The sequence below is a fragment of the Asparagus officinalis genome, chromosome 1 (genome assembly GCF_001876935.1).
Source record: "Asparagus officinalis chromosome 1, Aspof.V1, whole genome shotgun sequence".
Classification (NCBI taxonomy): domain Eukaryota; kingdom Viridiplantae; phylum Streptophyta; class Magnoliopsida; order Asparagales; family Asparagaceae; genus Asparagus; species Asparagus officinalis.
In genome coordinates, this window is record NC_033794.1 from 58828616 (window position 1) to 58853391 (window position 24776).

Genomic DNA, 24776 nt, shown 5'->3' on the forward strand with positions numbered 1-24776 from the left:
CGTCGAACAGTTCATGCGAACCGATTCTCGGTACATTTACTAACCGATTCCCTGTGATACATAAATTGGTTCCCTAAAATTAGCGTACTGCTTATAAAGTATGAGGGGACCAAAGTTGATTTACAAGTCTAATTTCATGCACATGCACTTGGATTTTTATTATATGTTTCGATAATATTATTGAAAATATTCTTTAAGTAGAGGTTATCTAAAGTTAATAACTAATTCTAAATCACTATTTCTTTAACCGATGTTGCTAAGAAGATTTTGTCTCGCCCTATTAATAGCTCTTCAGCTGAGAGAAATTAGAGTACTTATTCCTACATACATAGTGTGAAAAGGAATAGATTGAACAGTGGAAGGGCAGATAAGTTAGTATTCGTCCATTCAAACATTCGCCTCCTGTCAGGATTTTGTAAGAATTACAAAATTGGTCCATATATAGGATGAGATATGGGTCCCAATAATAATAACTTGGAGGACCCTTCAAGTAAGTTAGAGGAACTTAGATAGACTTGCTTAGACTCGGAATTAGCAGAAGATGCACTTGATGTTAAGGGGAATAAAGTTGCAAAATAAAAAAATTTGTTAAGAGGCTATCTAATATTTAATATTTTAAGTTTTATGTATTCTGAAACTATAAAAATAAAATATTGAAGTATTTTGTATGAAAAAATATTGAAATACATAATTACTTTTCTAGTTTCTATACACTTTAAAAAATGATAAGCATAACCAAAAAAATTACAACGTATTCTATATCGAATTTGCCTATCGAAGCAAGCTACCCCCTGCCAAATCCAAAATTTTAAAGTCTCGAATTGCATACCCGAATTCATACGACCCACTACGTACCGTGAACCATGTGGCTATGCATACAACCAATACGAGTGTACAACTTTTGCACAGACAAACTTAAAAACACACTCACATCTCACATCTCTAAATAGCCTACCATCACAATACATCACTCAAGCAATCTGAGAACACTGATCACTCAAGAGTTCTAAGAGGATCCCCTTCTCGCAAGAGGATGATTTCTCACAACAATAACACACCCTTTATAGGTTCTAAAGAAAAAGAAAAATTCAAGAAGCATACTCATTAATATATCATTTCATTTTCCTATGCATTAGCTCTTCAAACTTCAACCCTTTGCATTCTTCAATATTGACTAGCCTTTCAATCTTCCAAATCAACACAATGCACTCCTCATTTATGAGATTTGAGGAAAATCCCAACAAATCTTCCATTGAACCAAATCTTCAACACTTCAATGTGATCGGTTGCTTCTAACATCGATTGCTCACCTCCATCGATCGACATGTATCTGTCGGTCACCACTTCTCTAGTGGTGTTGATGAGCAGCTCGCGCGATTTTCCTTTGTTACCAATCACCGTCATTGGCCTTTAGGGCTCACCGCCACCCTCTACGACTCGTTAGTCTCCATTATACCTTTATATCATTAAACATGCTCTATCTTTAATGAGGGCCATTGCTATCTTGCCTCTTGCTGCTTCCTGCTTAGCATGCATTTTCACTCACTGTGGCATGCCTTGGATCTTTCATTACACTATTTGCCATCGCCATCGGGACCACCACTTCCAAGGTTGCAATTGCTTTATCCAACGCTATATTCATCCTTGAACTTTGAACGACAGTTTTGCAGACGGCCCTCTATCTTGCTTGACAAACTCCTCCCTTCAGTGTACTCCATCCTTCTTGCAAAATTCCAACAATCGTAGATCTGATACCATTGTTAGAGATTATTAGAGCACACAAACAACCACACACAACAAGTAGTACAAGCATAAACACAACATAGAGTTTTTTCGTAGTCCAGCCAACTATGTCTACATTCACGGTCCGTCGGTCCCTCATTAGGAAAATCTACTATATTCATAAACCAATACAACTCATACAATTGATACAAGTGATACAATTTTTGCACTAACTTGAAAACCCTCACACATTTCACATATCTCAAAGAACCAGAGAATATCAATCACTCAAGAGCGCTAAGAGGCCTACAATCACACTACATCACTCAAAGAACCCGAGAACATCGATCACTCAAGAGTTCTAAGAGGATCCACTCTCTCATCAAGAGTATGACTTTATAAACGCACACCCTTGTATAGGCTCCAAAGAGAAGTTCAAGAAGCATACTCATTAACGCATTATTTCATTTTCCTATATATTAGCTCTGCAAACTTTAACTCTTTGCATTCTTCAATGTTGACTAGCCTTTCAATCTTCCTAGTCAACACAATGCGCTCCTCGTTTATGAGATCTGGGGAGAATCCCAACAATTTACACCATCTTATATTAGGTAGCCACCATTTGGAATAACCATAAAACTTAATCAACCATATATGTCATCATAGTGTTGCACTCTATCACACCAACGAATCCTTTCTTTGTGGTACTCCCTTGTTCTGAGTGCTTGTGGTCATCCTTCTTCTCTTACTTTCCTATGTTGATAGGTGGACTTGAAATGTCCCGTAATTGTAGCAGACTCTGCTAGTGTTTTCAAAGAAGTGTGCCTCCTGCCCCTTGCAATGCAGGACGGTGGCGAAGCACCCCGCATTAGAGGTGACACTGCCTTTTTGCGCTTCACAAATGCCCTACGCTAGGATGCTTTGCACATGGCACACACAAGCCAAAGACTAGTATATGTTTTCTTTAACATTTCGTTACGTATTCACAAAGATAACTCATATCCCAATAAGAAAAATAAACTCATTAGGCCATTTTAGTAGCCCGATTGAGGACCCTAATTCGTTCTCCTTTATTATTTGATTTTTCTTCAATATTCTTCTTGATTTGACTTGATTTAGAAAATTCTGAACTTTCTACAATGTTGGTCATGCTAACATTATGAAAAAAGACATTATTTTGTGATTTGATAGTAAATATCATTCATTGACATTTTTATTTGAAAATTCATAAACATGTTCTTTCATGCTTGATTATCTATTTTGAAAAATTATGTGCAGGTGCGTTCTCGTTTCAATCGAGGATGCACATTGCATTGCACCTTACGCATTGCGTAATGCAATGCGAATGCTTGATTATTTATCTTGAAAAATTGTGTGTAAGGTGTTCTCGCTTCAATCGAGCACGCGCATTGCATTGCGCCTTACGCATGTGCGCATAAAGGAATTTTGCACGCCACATTGCGTATTACACATTCTTAATATTGGGCTTCGCAGATATTGTCTTCTACTTGGACTATTGTGACTTTAGACCTCTTAGTTGTAGCTTACTAGGTTCGGAGTTTCTATAGGAGTCTCTAGTACACATAATTTGATTCCCGTTGCACCACCTCTCTCTCTAGTTATCTTCTACTAGATAGCAAGTCTTGTTATATCATTACATGCATGAGCGGTAACAAATTTAATGGCAAGATTAATTCTTAAAAGTGTAGCAACTACAACAGTCGAAGGGGGGAATTTTTAAATATGGTTATCACATGCATTCTTTATGGGATTTCTAACCTAAAAGTGGCTAGGTCCATATTAGCCATGACAAACATTTTTATTGATGTGTTCTGTGATATTGTCTACCTCTTGCATACAATGAGAATTAGACTTATGCAAGAGGGGACAAATGTTAACTTCATAGACAGTCGTATTTTTCATCTATTGTTTCCACATGTCCATGAAAGTTCTATAAGTTTCAAAGAGTTTGACTAGATTATCTTCTATGAACATGAGCATTAGGCTTTTAACTTAATGGTCCTTCGATTTCCATTGCTCTGACCATTTCTTTCTTCAACGGTGGAATATTCAAATGGGACAAAGTAGTTATTTCGATGACATCATCAATGTTGTTTGTCATGTATAACTGCATAACATATCTTCTTATACCATGTTTTGGCTAGTGCCACTGCCATTGAACTTCTCAATTTTTACTCAACTTTGATAGACCAAGTTTAATGGTCGTTCGTTAAAGAATCAAAACTAAATTCTCAATTTTAAAATGTGTATTAGACAGATATATAGCTAACAATACTCAGAAGTGTAGCATGTTAAACCTTTCATATAATATAATTGAAAGGAAACGAAACTATGATGAACTTGACATCTACAAAAGATGGGTCGAGTGTAGGTACGCATTCGAATTAGAGCGAGATTTCTATTGAGTGCCACTAATGGAAGAAGCAACTATCTAAGACGCTTAGATTGGCCTAGCTGGATTACAGTCAAAATCGAGCTTAGGAGCATTAGGCATGCCCATTCCGATCGAGCTTTGTGGTATCTAGTCGTGATAAGATTTTTAAAGCAGAAATAAACAAGCCTGACCTGCTCTGGATGAATTTAGGTCGAGGTGGACAGCGCTAATCCAGGTTGAATTCTAGTGGATTAGAATCGGTGCTACAATGGTAAATAAGGTCGAATCTATGCGTGTAGCCTCGTGCTCCAGCAATACTGAGAGAAAGTGAAGCATGGGTTTTTTTGATCTAATATCAAAACCAAGAAGATTGCTTCTAGGGGAGGGACAACCTAGGCATGAGGTTCAAAAATAACTAAAATAGAAGGATAGACTCTAATATTAGGGTAAAGAAGATGGGGAATTCTTTTGGAGATTCCGATGCAAGGTTTTTCTTTTTGTTATTATGTTTTCTCAGAGAACAATCTTATATACAGAAGTAATACCCTAATCATCTCCACCCCTAACTCTGTCTCAAATAGGTCAACCCACAGATCTTGATTCTAAGCAACCCACAGATCTTGATTCTAAGCAACCCACAAATCTTGATTCTAACAATAGATATCTGACTGTTAAGATATTTAACATTGGTTGATTTGGTCACATTTGATCAATTAAACTAATATTTCCCACTTGGCCAAATCAACCAAATGATATTTCGCCTACTATCTATAAGATCAAATGTTTTCTTCATCCTGCCACTATCCATAGAGAGTAATTCTTATTTTATTATTTATGAAATTTATTATGGCTTTTTTTTTTTTTTGTCATCCTGCCACTATCCATAGAGAGTAATTCTTATTTTATTATTTATGAAATTTATTATGGCTTGTATATTCCTACGTCTCATCAAGTTTACACGTTTAATAAAAGATTCTGTTAAGATTTTCTTTGTTAAGGGATTAGCAATCATGTTTGTGGTGAGGATGTAAGTCACTTTGATTTATCTCATATCAACTGTATTTTGAATATAGTGATACTGGATCTTAATGTTCATCAAGTAATTGTCACATAATTATCATAGTAAATATCAATAGGTCATTCTAAATTCTACTCGAACAAGTTAATAAATCATTTAATCCGGCAAGATTCAACTATAATGCATTAGCCCCTTGAAAATAAAGAGTTGAGCTTCTTTTCCCTTTCAAATTTAAACAATGCTTACACCCTCCAACCATCATCACCCTCCTGTCATCTCTCCTCTCTCCTTCTCATGAACTCATAACCTATAGACCATATTCTTATCTCTCTCTTCCATTGCCGCCTTCTTCCATTGTCAGCCTCTCCTCATTTGTCACCTCTCATCCCCCTCCACCGCCTCCTCGCTTCCTCTATCATTGTCATCCTTCAGGCCTACCTACTCACTCCACATAAAATATGCCTAGACTAGGGGAAACGTAAAAGATAATAGTTTAAGGAACAAAGGTATAGTTTTACGAAAAAAAAAGTACAGTTTTATGAAAAAAATGTAAAATGTAACAAACCCCTCTCTCCCATGCCGTCTATATGTCCTCCATCACATCGCGTCGCCTCCCTTCACCTCTATCTCCATTTGTGCCCCCACTCCACGTTCGTTTGTGCTCCACTACAACTCAGCAATGAGAGAAGAGGTGGTGTTTAAGGGGATGAATCATGATTCTTGTGTCAATGGTTTCATGGGAAAGATGAGATGAAAAAATTGAATAAAGATGGAGAGATAAGTAGTTTAGGAATTTTGAAAATATCATGTGGGAACAAGGTGATGGAGGAATGGTTCTTTAGTTGGGGGTGAAAGTTTGAGGAGAAAGTTAAAGGTGGAGGGAACTTGGATTTCTAAATGTAACATAGCGTAAAGCCATTTTCCCAAAGATCTATATCAGAATCTAGCGAACGCTCCAAGGCATACATATAATGCAAGGAACATCCTAATAAAAAGGAGGGAACACCATTATCTCCTAACTTCAGCTTGGAGTTACCTCTTTAGATGGCAGGATACTTTGATAATTCTTTGAGGACAAAATATCTCCTTATGACCGTTGTGCTTATACACCTGTTTTACTGGCATAACAAATACTTTCATTTATGGGAAGAAATAAAAAGTGAAAACTCCACATTCTTACATTGACCAGCAGGTACACTACATGATTAAAAGTGAATGCTCCATCAAAGTTCAATTCTGATGTATTGAATGGATAGCACTTGACTACAACCACCCAACAGGCTTCACTTTCAAGATATTTATTTATTTTTGTCTTTGTAAGATCCAAACTCAAACATCAGAGTAGATAGCTCATGGCACTCGACAAGCCAAAATCCATCAAATAATGATGATACCACTAATCCAATATAGTGTGGAGTTTGATGGCATGGATATAAAGTGTCTATAAAATAAAAAGCCTCAGAAGAATGGTCTAGAAGAATCTGATAAAACTATGGGCCAATTAGTCATATAAGCACAAATAAAGATGCATGCATTTCAACATGACATTTATGAGAAGGTGCCCAAATTTGGACCTTCCTTTACAGCCACTTGTACATCTGATGCATATGTAAATATCCTAGTAGGGAGAGAATAACACTATATTAATGGCTTCAGGAGAAAAAACTTCTATACATAAACCAGAAATATATGGATCATGCTTCCACAAAGGTCAGGCTTTATAGTTTAAAACAGATTGTACTTCCAGCAAGAAGTACCGATTATGTTCTTTAACGCGAACAAACCTGTATTGATATCTTGCTAATATACAAAGGCAAGATATAAGCATTAAATAGTTGGTACCTTCCCAGAAATGACGCCAAAGGAGGTATAATATATCCATAAAATTCATAGCATACTTTAAAGTGAGCACATGCTGGTGATTAAGCATGAATTACCTGGTCTGCAACAGCATACAGTATAGCAATAATGCATGGTAGACAGCAACAAACTGCAATACCAATTACGCATGCCAGAGCCACACAGAAAACAACAAAGAAGACATCAAATGCCAGGAAAACTATGCACAGCCTGCAAAAACATGTTAAAGAACAGAAGAAAATTAATAACAGGACAAAGAATTGGCTGAAGCACAAATAAATACATTCAACAAATGATTAGCTCACCAGTACAGTTGAGGTGCATCATGGGTCAATACTGCCCCTCCAACAGACACCCAGTAGAATCCAATAATCCACCATATGAATGAAAACATTGTGTTTGCAGATTCCAGATGCTTTGCAACACTGCAAAAAAAAAGGAAAGATGAAAGCATTAGCAAAGTCAGTTCAATACATAACTTTAAGGAACTCTACAAAGATAGAATTCTAAAATTACCCACGTTAGACATTAGAAGTACCTTGAAAGGATTGAATATGAATAACAAAAGTTTTTAGTTTGCTTTAGGTTTCAATATAAAGATCATAAAGTTGCTCCTTACCTATCTATGATCAAGTCGATCAACTTTTACCGATATATTTTCCAAGTTAAAAAATAATTAACTCTTACGCAATTTTAATTCACAGTTGAACAAAAGCAAGAATCTTCAAATAACATACCAGCCAGCTAAATAAAAGAAGCAATCTAAAATTACAAATGAAATGACAGATGATATGACTGCATACAGTATGCCGTCAATAGTTTTGCATTGGATTCCCACTTTTGGATACTTAAGCATGAAGAAATTATAGTCCTTACCTACCAAATCTACAAAGGCTACTCTACCAAGGCTATTCTACCAAGGCCACTTTACAATCTATTTTGTGTAGGCATTGACAAATTTGCTCAAGTAGGTCCCATAAATCATGACAAACATCTTTGCATAGTTTCTTGAAAACTCCATAAAAGGAGAGGAAGTTCATGAAGTTAGGGGAGGCTTTTTGGAGAGTGAAGTGAGATCCTCTTTAGAATTCCTCTTGTTCTCTCCTCTAGTTTCTCTTTTAGTTTTAAGTTTGAGTTTTGAGTGAGTTTTGCTTTCAAGTTTTCTTTTGAGTGTTTATAAGATAAGTGCGTACTAGTACTACTAATCAGGTGTTGGTCAACTCATCTCCCAGATCCTAGTTTGTAAGTTTTTAAGTTTACTTTCCTTCAAGTATGTAAGTGTGCTCCCTGTTAATACTACTATTTAGTTTGCTTTGAAGTTCTTCATTTTGTTTTAGCTTCTGTTGTATATTCTTTTTGCTTCCGTCTTTACTGTTTTCCTTTTGATATACATGTGAACGAAAAAGAAGATATAGCTATAGATAGTATTTATATCCTCTCCTCTATCTACACAGTATTGCCCATGAGCTAGCTCTATCATATCAAGGCTAAAACAGTCCTAGCCACGATTGGTATAAGAGCCAAACATAAAATATTATAGTAGTTATTTACTATAGATGTCTACAATTGTTTTATTGTAGTTCAAGCAATAATAATAAGGAGTAAGTAATTTCTCACAATATCACTAAGCGGGGATATACACTAGCGAGCCTAGGGATGGGTTTCCCCCTCACTTCATGAACTTCCTCCTTTTATAGAGTTATCAAAATACTATGCAAAGATGCTTGTCATGATTTATAGGACCCACTTAAGCAAATTTGTTTAAACCTACATAAAATAGGTTGTAAAGTAGCCTTGATAGAATAGCCTTTATAAAGTAGCCTTTGTAGAGTAGGTAGGTAATGACCATAATTTCTTCATGTTTAAGTATCCAAAAGTGAATCCAATGCAAAACTATTGACGGCATACTGTATGCAATCATATTATCTGTCATTTCAACTGTAGTTGTAAATTGCTGCTTTTGTTTCATTGGCTGGTATACTATTTGAAGATTGTTGCTTTTGTTTTTATTTGACCTTTAATGTTAACGTCATTACAAAGTTTTAAACCAATTGTATTTACTCTTTGAATTAGTTCTCGAAAAAGAATTTGAGCATAAGGTATTTGTCCATTGCTTTGTTCTTTAATGGATTCTCTTACCCTCTCAGCAAATAAGGACGGAAGATCCAAAATAAATTTCTCTTACCAAATAGGATTATTACAATCATATAGTTGGTAACTTTAGAAAGAAAAATGTCTTTGTACCATTTGAAATCTATAAGGGTTTTACATCTGAAATTCATAAGTTATTCTCTAACTTTATCTTGAAGGCTATTAACTAAACCAATAAAATGATATCTCTGCTTGGTGATATTGTAAAAAACAACTCACCCATTGTTCTTACTGATTGAACTATAATAAAACAATTGTAGATATTTGTAGTGAAAAACTACTACAATATTGTATGCTTAATTTTTAACAGCTTTAATTTTAAGCTTTTTACTATTTATGTTTTATTGCTTACATTGAGATAATTGCTCTAACATTTCTAGTATGATCTAAAACTTTTAGCGTATTTTAGTGTTGTTTTTAGTTCTCTTTTTACTTACTGTAGTCGCGACTTTGCCTATCCAAATGGATGAAACTCTTCTGTCCCCCTTTAAAGGAGAAATTGAAGAACTTATCAAAGATAACCTAATAAAAACTGCCTATGATGATGATGCTCTTCATTTTTATATAAATGGGTTTAAATATACTATTAAGTTTAATAATACTCCTAAAGAAGCCTATCACAATCACTTGAGATGACCAAAAAGAAAAGAAATAACTCCACTTCTTTAAAAATACAAATACAAACTAATAAAAAGGCATCTGTCTAAGATCTGAAAAAGGAACAAAAAGAAGTCAAATTTCAGCTTAAAAATCTTAAGCAAGAAATACACATCTTAAAATCTCAACCAAATAATACAGAATATTCTAATAAAATTAACGTCGTGGAAAAATACAATAAACAAAATTTTTTACTATTTATGCTTTATTGCTTACATTAAGATAATTGCTCTAACATTTCTAGTATGATCTAGAACCTTTAGCATATTTTAGTGTTCTTTCTTAGTTCTCTTTTCACTTATTATAGTCACGACTTACATAGCTTTGTTCTGTGTTTATCTGGTGTTGTGACTGGTGAGGACATTGCGAACTTTTTGATAAAACTGTTATTTGCTTAATATCTAGCTTGTTTACTATGCTTCTTCTCTAAGACTTTATTTCCTTAACTAGTGGTCGCAAGATGAAGGAATTTAAGAGTAGGATTTTTAGTGACTTTTAGATATTTTTATCACTAAGTAATTGTAACAAATGTTACAGAATGCGCTAAGCGGACTAGACGTTTGAGCCAGCGCCTAGATGCCTAGGCGTACGCCTAGGCGTTTGGCTATTTTTAAAATTATTTAACTATAATAATTGATAAAAATATATATTAAATTCATATAAATTTAAAAGAAAAAGATAGCAAACTTAGATCCACAATAAACTATGCATACTTAAATACTAAATAGTCAAAATAATAAATAACAAGTTTATAGAGAGCGTTAGGAGGCCTAAGCGTTGGACCCAATGCCTAGAGCCTAGAAGGTTTTCTTTTTTATATTTAATTACAATAATTGATAGTAATTATCAATGTTATAGAAATATTAGGTGCCGGACTGGTATCTAGACGGATTTCTTTCATCTACGTGGTGATCGATAAGGTTTTGCTAAAGGTCAGAGAAGATAGTGGATGTGTTCATATTTGAAGGTTAAAGGAGTTTGAATGAGGTTGGAGGGCATGAAGGCAACACAGAAAATCACAATCAATGCCTACAAGGTGCAACCTATGCTCCCTTAAACATTCCTAAAAGCTAAAAAAGATGAGCAGCCTAGGAACCACCCAGGCACTAGCACTAGTTAGACGGTCTAGGTGTAGGTCACATGTTTATTAACCTACTATCTAATCTAATTTTAATGATTAATAAACAATCTCTAACATCGTTTGTCTAGTATTTGTGTTTGTTTATTAGGTATTCTAGACAAACATCGAAGTTGGAGGTTGGATGGACTTGCGCTTACACGATCATATCCATTGGAGGATGGAAGGAATATCGGAATGAAGCTTTACATTTCAAGTCAAGTACAAGTTCAAGCTTCATCCGCAACCAAGACGAACATATCAAAGATCTCTTAGCTTGGGTATATTGTTTCTAGTTTACATCTTATACTTCGTATGTTTATGCTTAAAGCTCAAATATTACACACATACACGTTTTCTGTTTATCGCTTTCAAGTTAAATCAAATAAATATGAAACAAATATACAAACATACATACTAGTTTCATATTATCATATTTATTTGAAAATTAATGTGTTTATGAATTAAAGACTTGTTTACACTATTTTATATTTTTTCTCAAGTCTATTAATCTATTAAAAAGTGTTTCAAAACTTATTTGTATTGATTTTATCAAAATCAAGTTTTGACAATTTCGTATTGTTTAACAGTTTACAAAATAAATGAGTTTTCACAAATGAAAAATGCAAATTGAGAAATTCTTTTTCTAACATGTTCTATTACATGTTTATAAACATTTTTCAAAATTTTATTATTTTTGGAGTTGATTTACCATGTTAAATTGATTTTACAAACTCAAGTGTTTCAGCAGTTTTTAGAATCTGGAATATATGTATTAAAACAGTGATTTCTCACAAATGGGAAGTGACATTTCAGAAATTCTTTCTGGACAAATTTTCAAAATCAACCATTTTCATAGTTTAAATAGCAAAATCAACCTCTTAGAAATTTATTCAGCAAAACCGACCCTTTTCTTCTGAAAAGGGTCGGTTTTGCTGTCGAAGAAATTTTACGACATATACGGGACTGCTAGTCCCGTGTATTTCGAGGCAGTTTCGAATAACACAGGACTAACAGTCTCGTGCGATCGGGGGGTAAAAAATCAACCAGTGACTTCATCCTCTTTTTTTGACCCAAACCCTTTCACCCCACCTTCTTTCACCCGCTCCTCAAACCCATCGACGTCGACCACTGCCGCCGCCGACCAAGCGCCCTCCGACCACCGTCGCCGCCGACCAAGCGCGCTCCGACCGCCGCCGCCGACCAAGGTAAATGTGGTTTTTTTTTTAATTTTGATTAGCCATGAAATTTCGGATTTGGGAATGGATTTGGGTTGAGATTTGGGAATTATGGTTGAGATTTGGGAATGGATTTAATTGAGATTTGGGATTAAGGTTGAAATTTGGGAATGTATTTAGTTGAGATTAGGGAATTAGGGTTTAGACATGAATAATGTGATTAGGGTTTAGACATGATTAGGGTTTAGACATGATTAGGGTTTAGACATGAGAATAATGTGATTTGAGATTAGGGTTTAACCATGATTAGGGTTTAGACATGAATAATGTGATTTGGGATTAGGGAATTTAACCATTATTTGCTTTGTAGTTGAGATTAGGGTTTTAAATTTGACTTTAAATTAAGATTAATATTTTCAGTTATAATAGATTATTTACATATGATGGACTGTTGATTTTCAGCTTCGATGGCAAACTCTATACCCATTATTTGCTTCTTCAATGGGAGCCTCGGCGTCGGATTGAATAGTGTGCCGATGTATGAGGGAGGTTCTAGGAAAATGTTTATGCTATCTAAGTCATTAAATTTTGATGGAATGATGAATGAAATACACAGAGTTACGAAAATTAATAAAGCATGGTATGCAATTAAAGTGTTCTTCAATTGTCCGATAAATGAGAGTAGAACTATTGCTGTGGCGATTACCGACGATGAGGAATTGAATGACATGAAACAATTAGTGGAGAAGCAAGTGTCAGTTGAGTTGTTCATTGAGAAGTATCCGATTCAAGAATTTGCCCAAGTTTCACGACCACAAGGAGAGTTTTCTCAGATGATGGACTTAGACAATGAGTTGAGTGGTTTTATGACATCTCCAAGTCAAGAGCCGTGGTGTCAACTACAACATTTAAGTGGGCATTCTCTTGGTGTGCAACCGATACATTAGTGTATGAACATTGTAGAGAGAAGATCAAGTCTTTGTCATTAGATGCACATAATTGGATTGAACATAACTTGAAGCCTCAATTCAAGCATCGATGGGCATTATGTAAGGATGAGGGTGTACGGTTTTGCATGATGACAACTAATTGCTCCGAGAGCTTTAACAGCGTTCTTAAAGAAGCACGAGCTATGCCAATACAATCATTGGTTGCAAGAACGTTCTATAGGCTAAACTCATACTTCAACAAAAGGCGTGAGGACGGTGTAGACTAGACAACGCGTTACACACCAAAGAATGAGTCTATTTTGCATAGAAGAATTGAGGCGGTAAGATTATGTCAAATTACTGTATTCAATGACAATAAATGGCAGGTACAGGAATATGATGGTATCTACACCGTTAAACTGTTTGATGTTGATTGCACTTGCACATGTAACATACCACAACTTCAAAAAATACCTTGAGCACATGCTCTTGCGGCTTCCTCCAATCAGCCGGGTGGTGCGAGAATTCCATATAATCGGTATTGTTCACCATGGTATTCAACAATTCATTACCGAAAGACATACAGTGAGAGTTTTCATCCACCCGATGATAGTCGGTATTGGCCCGAATATACTGGACCACGACTAATTCCACCTCAATACAAGAGACAAGCAGGTCGACCACGATCTGTACGAATTAGGGGAACCATGGATCAAGGACGAGAAGGAATTGTCAAGCATAAAAAATGTAGTCTTTGCAAACAACCGGGACATACTCGACCTCGTTGTCCAGCTAGACTCAATAGATAGCAAGTAATTGGTAATAATTGACATATTCAAATTGTGATTTATTTTAATGTAGACAATATAATTAGTCGTGGATCGGTTATTGATATGTTATAATTGTATGTGCAGGTATATACACCGTGGAGCCTGGACCGATTAGTGATGAGGTCCTATATGACCAGCCTCGACACCGTTCACATGTTATCTCCTTTACAGAGGTAACTAAGTTTCTTATAATTTCAATATTGCATTCTTATAATATTGTATTCTTATATATTCATTTGCTTTACAGAGAGGCTCGGATATTGTTATGGTTGATCATAGCCTCAGCCATAGCCATTAGCATCTAGAGGATGACAGGTGTGAGGAGTAGTTAGGTGTAGCTCCAGAGTCAATGCCTGGAGGAAATATTAAATTGAAGTGGCTAAAAGAGACCTTCTCGGTGCCGTTGTCTTTTGATGCGCCGCTAATATTAATTGAGCAACATGCACGTGCATACATTATGCACATGATCGGTTCAATATTATTTCCAGATTCGAGTAAAGATAAAGTGCATGTCAGGTATCATTTTTATCAGTATTTACAATTGTCTGTTGATTTAGCTTATTTTGATAACTTGAAATGTTGTGAAAATGCTAGGTGGTTACCACTTATCGGGGACTTGGACACGTGTGGTGCGTTATCGTGGGGTAGTGCGGTTTTGGCGTACCTATATAGAGAGATGTATAAGGCTGCATTCATGAAAAATAATGACCTCAAAGGGTATCTCAGCTTACTGCAAGTATGGGCATGGGAGAGGCTGCATTTGAAGCCGAGACTATGCGTGAATTTACAATTAGACGGACAAATTCCACTAGGATGCAGGTATTATATTTTTTAACGTAGTAAATATAATTGTAGTTATTATTTTGGTACTGAATTTTAAAACTAACACAGATGGAATGTCCAAAAATGTTTTGACGAGACCCCGGCTAGACAGTTAGATTTCTACCGAAATGAGCTTGACCCCATGAAGATTTTTCAGGTATTATTTCTATAAAAATGAGTTTTTTCTTCTATATATCAACTTTCGTTTTAATGATATGCAATAATTATATGTAATACTCTGTAGATGGAATGGGAGCCCTACACCCCATTTCTCGATCATCCACCCCCGATATGCACAGAACACCCAGCTATATGGAGAGCCAGAGTTCCTCTAATATGTTTCGAGATAGTAGAAATGCATGTACCGGACCGCGTGCTTCGACAATTTGGTCTTGCACATGTTCCGCAATTTATTGAAAAAATAGAGAGGAAGGCGAAGAAAGGAGGCCAACAAAAGGACTGGACAGCTGAGCATCAAAATTATATACACAGATGGAATGATAGATATTTTTGTATTATTGAGCAAATCGAGCCAACTCCCCAGGAATCAGATTACTACACTTGGTATTGGAGGATAACTAGAAGATTGATACCCCATGCGACCACATCCTCGGTTGAGTTGCAAAGAGAATATGTGCCTCGGGGTATAGATGAGAGAGAATTAGTAAGTATTTTCAAATTTATTTTAAGTTCATTTTTATTAGAATTTTTTAATATTGCTAAATTATGTTTTTTTAAAAATTTGCAGGTATCAGCAATAGATGTTCAAACCATTGCAAATCGTGGCTTGGAATTGGCTCGAGCAGGTAATATAGAATTATAAATAAAATTTACATATTGTAATTTGAATTTTAAAGTAATTTTTGCATTTCGGATTTTTTTGAATTCTCTCTCGCAAGTACATATCCCGAAGCACAGAAAAATGCATCAATATATCAGTCGATAATGCAGAGGCTTCACCAAGCCTTACATCGAACTCATGAAGACATTCATGATGGACGAGAAGTAGCACAATTAGTATACACACGTCAACAACGACACAGACGAGGACGACGCAGAAACGACAATGAAGCTGGGCCTTCCCAACGTGTTGACGATGGAACTAGACCGTCACAACCACAAACGCAACCGGATCATAAACTCATCGAAGGTCGGGATGGAGGACGCCGAAGACAAAGGAGGAGAAGAGTTCTTGGATGTATGTAAGCTAATCGGTATTGTTATATAAATTACAATCCTATTTTGATATGTACATTACAAACGTATTTCGAGACAATAGATGGTTTTTGGATTTGTAGCTGAGACTGTGGTGTGACTTATTAGATTTGTAAGTGGGTTTGTGGCGTGATTTGTTCGATTTGGATTCGTAAGTTTGTGGTGTATTTTATGATTTTTAGATTTGATGTGTTTATACAGGGAATTGACATATGAGTTTGTACAGGGAATTGATATATGTGTTTATGCAATGGTGTAATTTATGATTGTTGCATTTGAAATATGAGTTTGTACAGGGAATTTTCCCGTAGCAAAAATACATGCACAATTGTGAATGTGCAGGAAATGCACGGGACTGCTAGTCCCGTGCATTTCATTGCACCCAGGAAGTGCACAGGACTAGCAGTCCCGTGCTCTTCTATTTTGCAGAGATATAACTCTCTGCAAAATGCACGGGACTGCTAGTCCCGTGCACTTCATTGTGGCCACGAAGTGCATGGGACTAGCAGTCCCGTGCGCTTTATTTTTGTAGAGATGTTAGTCTCTGCAAAAAACACGGGACTGCTAGTCCCATGTTATTCGAAACTGCCTCAAAATACACGGGACTAGCAGTCCCGTGTATGTCGTAAAATTTCTTCGGCAGCAAAACCGACCCGAATAAATTTCTAAGAGGTCGATTTTGCTATTTAAATTACGAAAATGGTTGATTTTGAAAATTTGTCCATTCTTTCTCCAACATGTTTATCTACATGTAGAAACTTTCCTCAAAATTTTATGATTTTTAGAGTTAACTATTTTTAACCGATTTTTGAAAGCTAGATACGTAAAATTCTAGAAACTGTCAAAATCTGAAACTGTTGACTTTATCAGTCGATCGACGCCTGTAATAAGTCGACTGATGGGCACTTTTAAGCCTGTAACGGCTAGTTTCTTTCATATCCAGTTTTGGAGGGGTTTTTGCTGGTTTAAGAGGCTATAAAAAACCCTCAACTCTCATTTATTTGTTATGGATGTTTAAGGGAGTTTTAAAAGAGTTTGTTACAAAGTTTTAAGTGTGTTTAAAGTTCGTTTTTACAAGGTGTTTGTGTGAAGAAGTTCTCAAAAGAGGAGATCGATTCTTTCGTGTTTGAGCTTAAATTTCATCTCTCTCACTCTTGTTTTCAGATAAGTTTTACTAAACTCAATTTCTAGCTTTATATATATAAAGCTAGAAATTGAGTTTAGTAAATAATACAGTACTTATAATATAAATATTAAGATATCAGTAATAGTACTACTATTTACTAATCACAAAAGGAGATCGATTCTTTCGTTTTTGAGCGTAAATTCATCTCCTCCACCTCTTGGTTATTTCAAAGAATTTTACTAAACTTCCAATCTAGCTATATATACATACAAAACTGGAAATTGAGTTTATAAAATAATAGTATCTATATCAAATATATATTACCACTAGTATAAAATATATAACCGTATATATATAGCTACGTATAAGTATTAATAACATTCAATTTCTATATATATATAAGTGTATAGTACCATATATATACTACCATCATAGATTCGAGTAATATAGTACATTAACTTATTATTATATATCACTTATATATAGCGTACTCGAATTGAATTATATATATTACTAAGCTTCTATATACTAATATCAACTATGAATACGATACCATAAGTATAAGACAATATATATAACATATAATTGATTTTAAAATAAAATTATACCTATCCCAACTATAGTACATAACATATTATGTATATATTCACTAAACTCATTTTCTAGCTTTATAATTTATTATATACTATTATATATAATATCTATTATTAACTACTTCATTAAAATAGATTTCATATTGAGTTTAGTTTTTAATTATACTCATTGATTACACACACCCATTTGAGCTTAAGTATTTCATACATTATATATTGGGTTTGTAAGATTGTATCATTGAGTGTGAGTTTACAATTCGTTCTCATCCATTATAGAGAACAAAATTATTTTTACTTGAGTTTATTGCGAGATACACATTGTAATAGACAAGTACACCGAGAGGAGTATGTGGTGAGAGACGAGATCGATTCTAAGAGGAGTGGCATCGGTAGTAAAGCCTAGAGAGCTTATAAATTCGAGCACTTGAGAAAGACGACACGGGCTAGACCAACACTTAAAGGGTGTGTTGTGGGATTATATTGTGAGTGTTGTAAACGTTTATCAGTGAGCGTTGAAAACCGATTATGTAGTGTGAGTTGTGAATGTTTTCGGTGAACGTTAAAAACTGATTGAGATAGTAGAGATTCTCCTCGAGAGTGAGGAGCGGAGACGTAGGTCGAGGACGACTGAACTCCGTGATCATTTGTTTGCGTTTGAGTTTGTCATTAGCGCATAATTTCCTTTTATCTTGTGCTTGCATGTTTATATCGCCTATTGACTATTTTTATTTATCCTTGCATATATCACTTGTGTATATCATACTTGCTAGGATATTCTTTATAAGTTTCAATTTGACATTAAATCAGATTAGATTAGCAAATATACTATTCACCATCTCCTTCTAGGGTAATTTCATTTAGTATCAGAGCTTGGTACTCTTGATTTGTGGCTTAACCGTCTAGAATCAAAGATCCAAATTTTTATATCTTGCTAATCTAGTTTTGAGATTATTTGTATTTTTACTTACCTTTATATCAGGGATATGCATGGTGCACCTAGTTTAGGCTATGATATTAATATTGCTTCCTTGTTCAATAATTTTCCTTATGTTCAATGGATGTTTAGATTTAAAATATTTGCTAGATCTAAACATATTGATTTATGAGAAGTTATTGATAGTGCATATATTGTGCCCAAATTAGATAAATCTAAATGGAGCACAAATGATAAGAGAATGTTTGTTTTGAACAAGCTATTGTTAGAATTCTTGCTTAAAGTTTTTGATACATCCATTTTTAACAAACTTGCTTGTTTTGATAGTACCTATATATTATGGAAATATATTGAGGCACATCATGTTAACTTGGAAGAAATCTAACGTGTTCCGGCGGGTTCCCCTTCAAGTGCTACTATTGGAGTTTTATCATGCACACGACCACTAGGCGATGACCCTAGTGAGGTATGCGAGTCCGATTTCAAAAGTGATCTTTCTATTCATGAACTCGCTTGTACATATAAGAGATTAATGAATGCCTATAAAAAGTTGCTTCATAATTTTATAGATTTAAAAAGCAAGCATGTTGTATTAAAATCCGATCATGATATGCTAGCATCTAAGTTTAACATCATTGCAAAAGAAAATGTGACACTTAAAGAAAACAATGATAAATTAAACTTGAAAAATGAAAATATGACTTGAAAAATGAAATTTTGACTTCTAAAATAGCTAGTTTAACAAATGATAAAAATGATCATGTTAAAAGTAGAAACAATTAGAAATGATTTTAATTTTTTTCAAAAATAATCATGCTTGTTCTACTTCTATTGCCAATGATATTGTGCATAATGATGAGTTGAATAACATTAAAAATTGTATTTTCTCTTAGATTCAACTCTAATTACATGTTTAATTTCAAATAATTTTTTTTCATGCTTCTAAAAGAAAATTTTGTTTTGTACATGTATTGTTTCACATTTTGTGTTTTTGGATTATAGACTAAACAATACTATTTACATCATTTCCAAAGTCTACTAATCCATTAAAAATGATTCCAAAATTTGGTTAAAATTATTTTGTCAAAATCAAGTGGTTTAAACGAATACGTATTTTTGAGATTTTACAAAATGATAAGATTTCACAAACGGGAAATGATATTTGAAAATTTTGTTTTCTAACATGTTCATTTTCATCAGAATAATCATTTTCCCAAATTTTATAATTTTTGGAATTTAATTGTTATTTTTAAAAGGGTTAGAAATTCATTTTTACTGTTCATAACATACCATGTGCACGTTATCAGTCGACTGATGAGGATCATCAGTCGACTGAAGAAATCACCTAGAAACTACACTTTGGCTCTGCTCAGTCGACTGATGAATCATCAGTCGACCGAAGCAGGTCATCAGTCGACTGATGGGTTCATCAGTCGACAGATGAAGCTTGTGATGCCACCAACGATCAGCTCATCAGTTAACTGATATTGTTCATCATCATCAGTCGACTGAAGAAATCACCTAGAAACTGTACTTTGGCTCTGCTCAGTCGACTGATGAATCATCAGTCGACCGAAACAGGTCATCAGTCGACTGATGGGTTCATCAGTCGACCGATGAAGCTTGTGATGCCACCAATGATCAGCTCATCAGTTAACTGATACTGTTCATCAGTCGACCAACGGCACTATTTTCAGATTTTCTTGGATTTTGTTATTTTTTGTTAGATTTCTTTGTTTTTCTTTGGTTTAGGGCTGTTGTTTCTTAAAACCTTTATATATTCTCAGACCTCAACACTTCAATTATCTAAGAAAAGTTTAAAACAAGTTTGCAAGTTTGTTTTGATATTATTGTATTTTTTAAAATTCTTAATCATGATTCATGTTTGTTTATTTGATTTTTCATGGTTTGCTTTTATTTGAAAATATCTTTTCATGATTTCCTTTTATTTGATTTCATGACTAGACTTCTACTCATATTCCTAATTATATATATATATATATATATATATGTATATATATATATATATATAGTGAGAATTTTTTTTAATGATATATCTATATGTGTTCTCATAGTCTTGTTAAATGTGAGTTATCATGGTTTTTTTATTTTTGGTCTATACTCAGATTTAATTGCCTTATTTTCATTTGATATATATATTCATTTTTTAGTATAATATAAATGGTGTATTTTAAATTTGTTTTTAAATAAATGGTTTTTGGTATGAATGTGAGACCTTTGTAAACACTCATATGGGATATATTTATATATGTTCTCATTAATCATATTGAGTATAATTTGGTATGTATTTTGCTCACATTATGCCTCATATGTGTAAGATTGCCTTAAAGCATATATCATCTTGAGTACCTTATTTGCTTTATCACTTCCATCAATATATGTTATGTGGTATTTTGATAGGGGGAGTTTTTTTCCTATATTTATTTTTATATTCATCGTGCCTTTTTGATAGGGGGAGCTTTTGCTCTTTTATTATTTTTCTCATTTTGATGTTAACAAAGAGGGAGAAATAAGTGGATTGTGAGTATTTATGAGTATTTTATTTTATTGCATATTTAATATATACTCTTTATGTAGATTGTTTGTCATCATAAAAAAAAGGGAGATTGTTAGGTCTCATGTTTATGAACCTACTATCTAATCTAGTTTTGATGATTAACAAATAATCTCTAACATCGTTTGTCTAGTATTTGTGTTTGCTCATTAGGTATTCTAGACAAACATCAAAGTAAGAGGTTGGATGGACTTACGCCTACACGATCATATCCATTAGAGGATGGAAAGAATATCGGAATGAAGCTTTACATTTCAAGTCAAGTGCAAGTTCAAGCTTCATCCGTAAACAAGACGAGCATATCGAAGATCTCTTAGCTTAGGTATATTATTTCTAGTTTAAATCTTATACTTTGTGTGTTTATGCTTAAAGCTCAAATATTACACACATACACGTTTTTTGTTTATCGTTTTCAAGTTAAATCAAATAAATATGAAACAAATAGCTACATTTACAAACATACATACTAGTTTCATATTATCATCTTTATTTGGAAAATAATGTGTTTATGGATTAAAGACTTGTTTACACTATTTTATATCTTTTCTCAAGTTAATTAATCTATTAAAAAGTGTTTCAAAACTTGTTTGTATTGATTTCATCAAAATCAAGTTTTGACGATTTCGTATTGTTTAACAGTTTGCAAAATAAATGAGTTTTCACTGATTTCATCAAAATCAAGTTTTGACGATTTCGTATTGTTTAACAGTTTGCAAAATAAATGAGTTTTCACAAATGAGAAATACAAATTGAGAAAAAAAATTTCTAACATGTTCTATTACATGTTTATAAACATTTCCCAAACTTTTATCATTTTTGAAGTTGATTTACTATGTTAAATTGATTTTACAAACTCAAGTATTTCAGTAGTTTTCAGAATCTGAAATATCTGTATTAAAACAGTGATTTCTCACAAATAGAAAGTGATATTTTAGAAATTCTTTCTCCAACATGTTTATCTACGTGTAGAAACTTTCCCCAAAATTTCATGATTTTTAGAGTTGATTTATTTTAATCTATTTTAGAAAGCCAGATACGTAAAATTCCAGAAACTGCCAAAATCTGAAACTGTCGACTTTATCAGTCGATCGACGCCTGTAATAAGTCAACTGATGGGCACTTTTAAGCCTGTAATGGCTAGTTTCTTTCATATCCGATTTTGGGTGGGGTTTCTGCTGGTTTACGAGGCTATAAAAAACCCTCAACTCTCATTTATTTGTTATGGATGTTTAAGAGAGTTTTAAAAGAGTTTTTTTTAAAGTTTAAGTGTGTTTAAAGTTTGTTTTTACAAGTGTTTATGTGAAGAAGTTCTCACAAGAGAAGGAGATCGATTCTTTCGTGTTTGGGTTTAAATTTCATCTCTCTCACTCTTATTTTCAGAGAAGTTTTACTAAACTCAATTTCTATATATATATATATATTGTTTTTGAGAAACTATTTCATTAAGCTAGAATTCATATTGAGTTTAGTTTTTTATTATACTCATTGATTACAAACACCCACTTGAGTTTAACTATTTCATAGATAGTATATTGGGGTTGTGAGATTGTATCATTGAGTGTGAGCTTACAATTCGTTCTCATCCATTGTAGAGAACAAATCATTTTTACTTGAGTTTATTGTGAGATACACATTGTAATACACAAGTACACCGAGAGGAGTGTGTGGTGAGAGACAAGGTCGATTCTAAGAGGAGTGACGTCGATAGTAAAGCCTAGAGAGGATATAAATCCGAATACTTGAGGAAGACGTCACGAGCTAGGCCAACACTTAGAGGGTGTGTTGTGGGATTACATTGTGAGTGTTGTAAACGTTTATCGGTGAGCATTGAAAACCGATTGTGTAGTGTGAGTTGTGAATGTTTTCGGTGAACGTTAAAAACCGGTTGAGATTGTGGAGATTCTCCTCGAGAGTGATGAGCGGAGACGTAGGTCGAGGGTGACCGAACTTCGTGATCATTTGTTTGCGTTTGAGTTTGTCATTGACGCATAATTTCCTTTTATCTTGTGCTTGCATGTTTATATCGCCTATTAACTATTTATTTATACTTGCATATATCACTTGTGTATATCATACTTGCTAGGATATTCTTTATAAGTTTTAATTTGGCATTAAATCGGATTAGATTAGCAAATACCCTATTTCACTAGGTACCGTCTAGGTCTAGGTGTACACCTAGACGGACTAGATGGAGGCTTTTTAAAACAGTGATTGTAACTTTTATGTATGAGAGGTAGAATATTTAGGTTGGACCATAATTACTCTCTGTTTAAATGCTTTCTGCATATATTTTGTTGAATGTATTCTCGTATGCCAAGAATTTGTAACATCTCATTAGATGTTAATGCAACCTTATTAAAATAAGGATAGAGATTATTTTGTTTAATATATTTCTCATCTTTTTTCATAGGAAATAATAAACCTCTTAAACTTAGTAAAAAAATAAGCAATCTTACTGAGGAGTTAACTAAGAGATTAAAAGACATGTCTTTAAATAAATTTCCGGCCATTGATGTTTTGTCAAAATTTGAGAGCCTCAATTCAATAATACAATTGCCTACCCATCAGAACATAATAAAATTGTGCAAATACAAAACATTAAGAAACACCCTTATAGCTCAAAAAATTATTACAAGAGAAGGTTGCGCAACTCCAAGGAGGAGAGCTAGGCCTAATTAATTTTTTTTAATAAATTGTTTTTCATTAATATGTCTTTCAATTTTATCTAGTTTGATCTCATCTGAAATATCTTGAAGGAATCATAATATAGGGCTCGAACTGATGATCTAAAATGTTCTTCATAAGTTTTTAAAAAAAAAACATTCTTTCTTATGTTGGTTTTTGAGAGAGTTAAAATCTTCTCTTAGAAAATCTTAATCAGTCTCAAAAGGAGGTATGTCATCAGAGTCATCAATAACATTAATACTTAGTTTCAGAAAGCTAGGGAGGGTCATGGGCACCCCTAGCCCCCATTAGCTCAGCCAATGCTACGGCATAACTTTCCTCCCTGACAAACCTAATAGTTACTCCTTAGTATCACTTCCCATCGATAAAGTTGTTATACCAGGAGAAGAAAAAGAACTACCCATGGCATAAAAATCGATCTACATGACAATTGAATTCCTCCGTAGCGCCAGTTTTCTGATTTTGCGAATATGAAGGGCCTCAAACGTTTGTTTGCAAACATAACTTCAGCAATATATATTTTAAAAAAAAAACAAACAGAAAATTATAAAATTTTCAGCAATACCAACTTACCTTGTTCCTACCTCCTCTCGATTCAGCTCACTACCATACCCCGCACCTCCCCGCTCAAATCTGGACGAGCCAGCCCCAAACTCCCACCTCCACCCCTTCCCTCTCCGACCGCCGCCTCCGATACTCGACACAGACACATACCATGTGGCGCCCACACTGAACCGCGTACCACAATCCACAGCCTCAGCGGCATGGTCGGCTTCTCGTCCCTGCTCTCGGCGAGAACTCCAGCGGCGATGGCGACGAACGCCAAGTTCCACAAGACATCGAGAAACACGACGGGCCTCGAGTAGGCCCATCGTCTGCCGCTCCTCTAGCTGCTCCGCCGCCGTCTCTCTCACGACCATCGAGGGTTCCCTCAACAGGCGCTGGCTACTCGCTGGGTGGAGGAAGCGG

At 34.5% G+C, this 24776-nt stretch overlaps 1 protein-coding gene across 1 annotated transcript in view; it reads right to left on the reverse strand.

Moving 5' to 3' along the window:
- Nucleotides 1-24438, reverse strand: part of LOC109824752 (E3 ubiquitin-protein ligase At1g12760-like) — a 33961-nt gene extending 9523 nt beyond the window's left edge. The window contains exons 1-3 of the mRNA XM_020391399.1: nucleotides 24381-24438; nucleotides 7301-7420; nucleotides 7073-7205 (exon numbers count right to left, since the gene is read on the reverse strand). Of these exons, the coding sequence (XP_020246988.1) occupies nucleotides 7073-7205; nucleotides 7301-7389 (222 nt within the window). The 5' untranslated portion in view covers nucleotides 7390-7420; nucleotides 24381-24438. The remainder of the gene's footprint in view (nucleotides 1-7072; nucleotides 7206-7300; nucleotides 7421-24380) is intronic.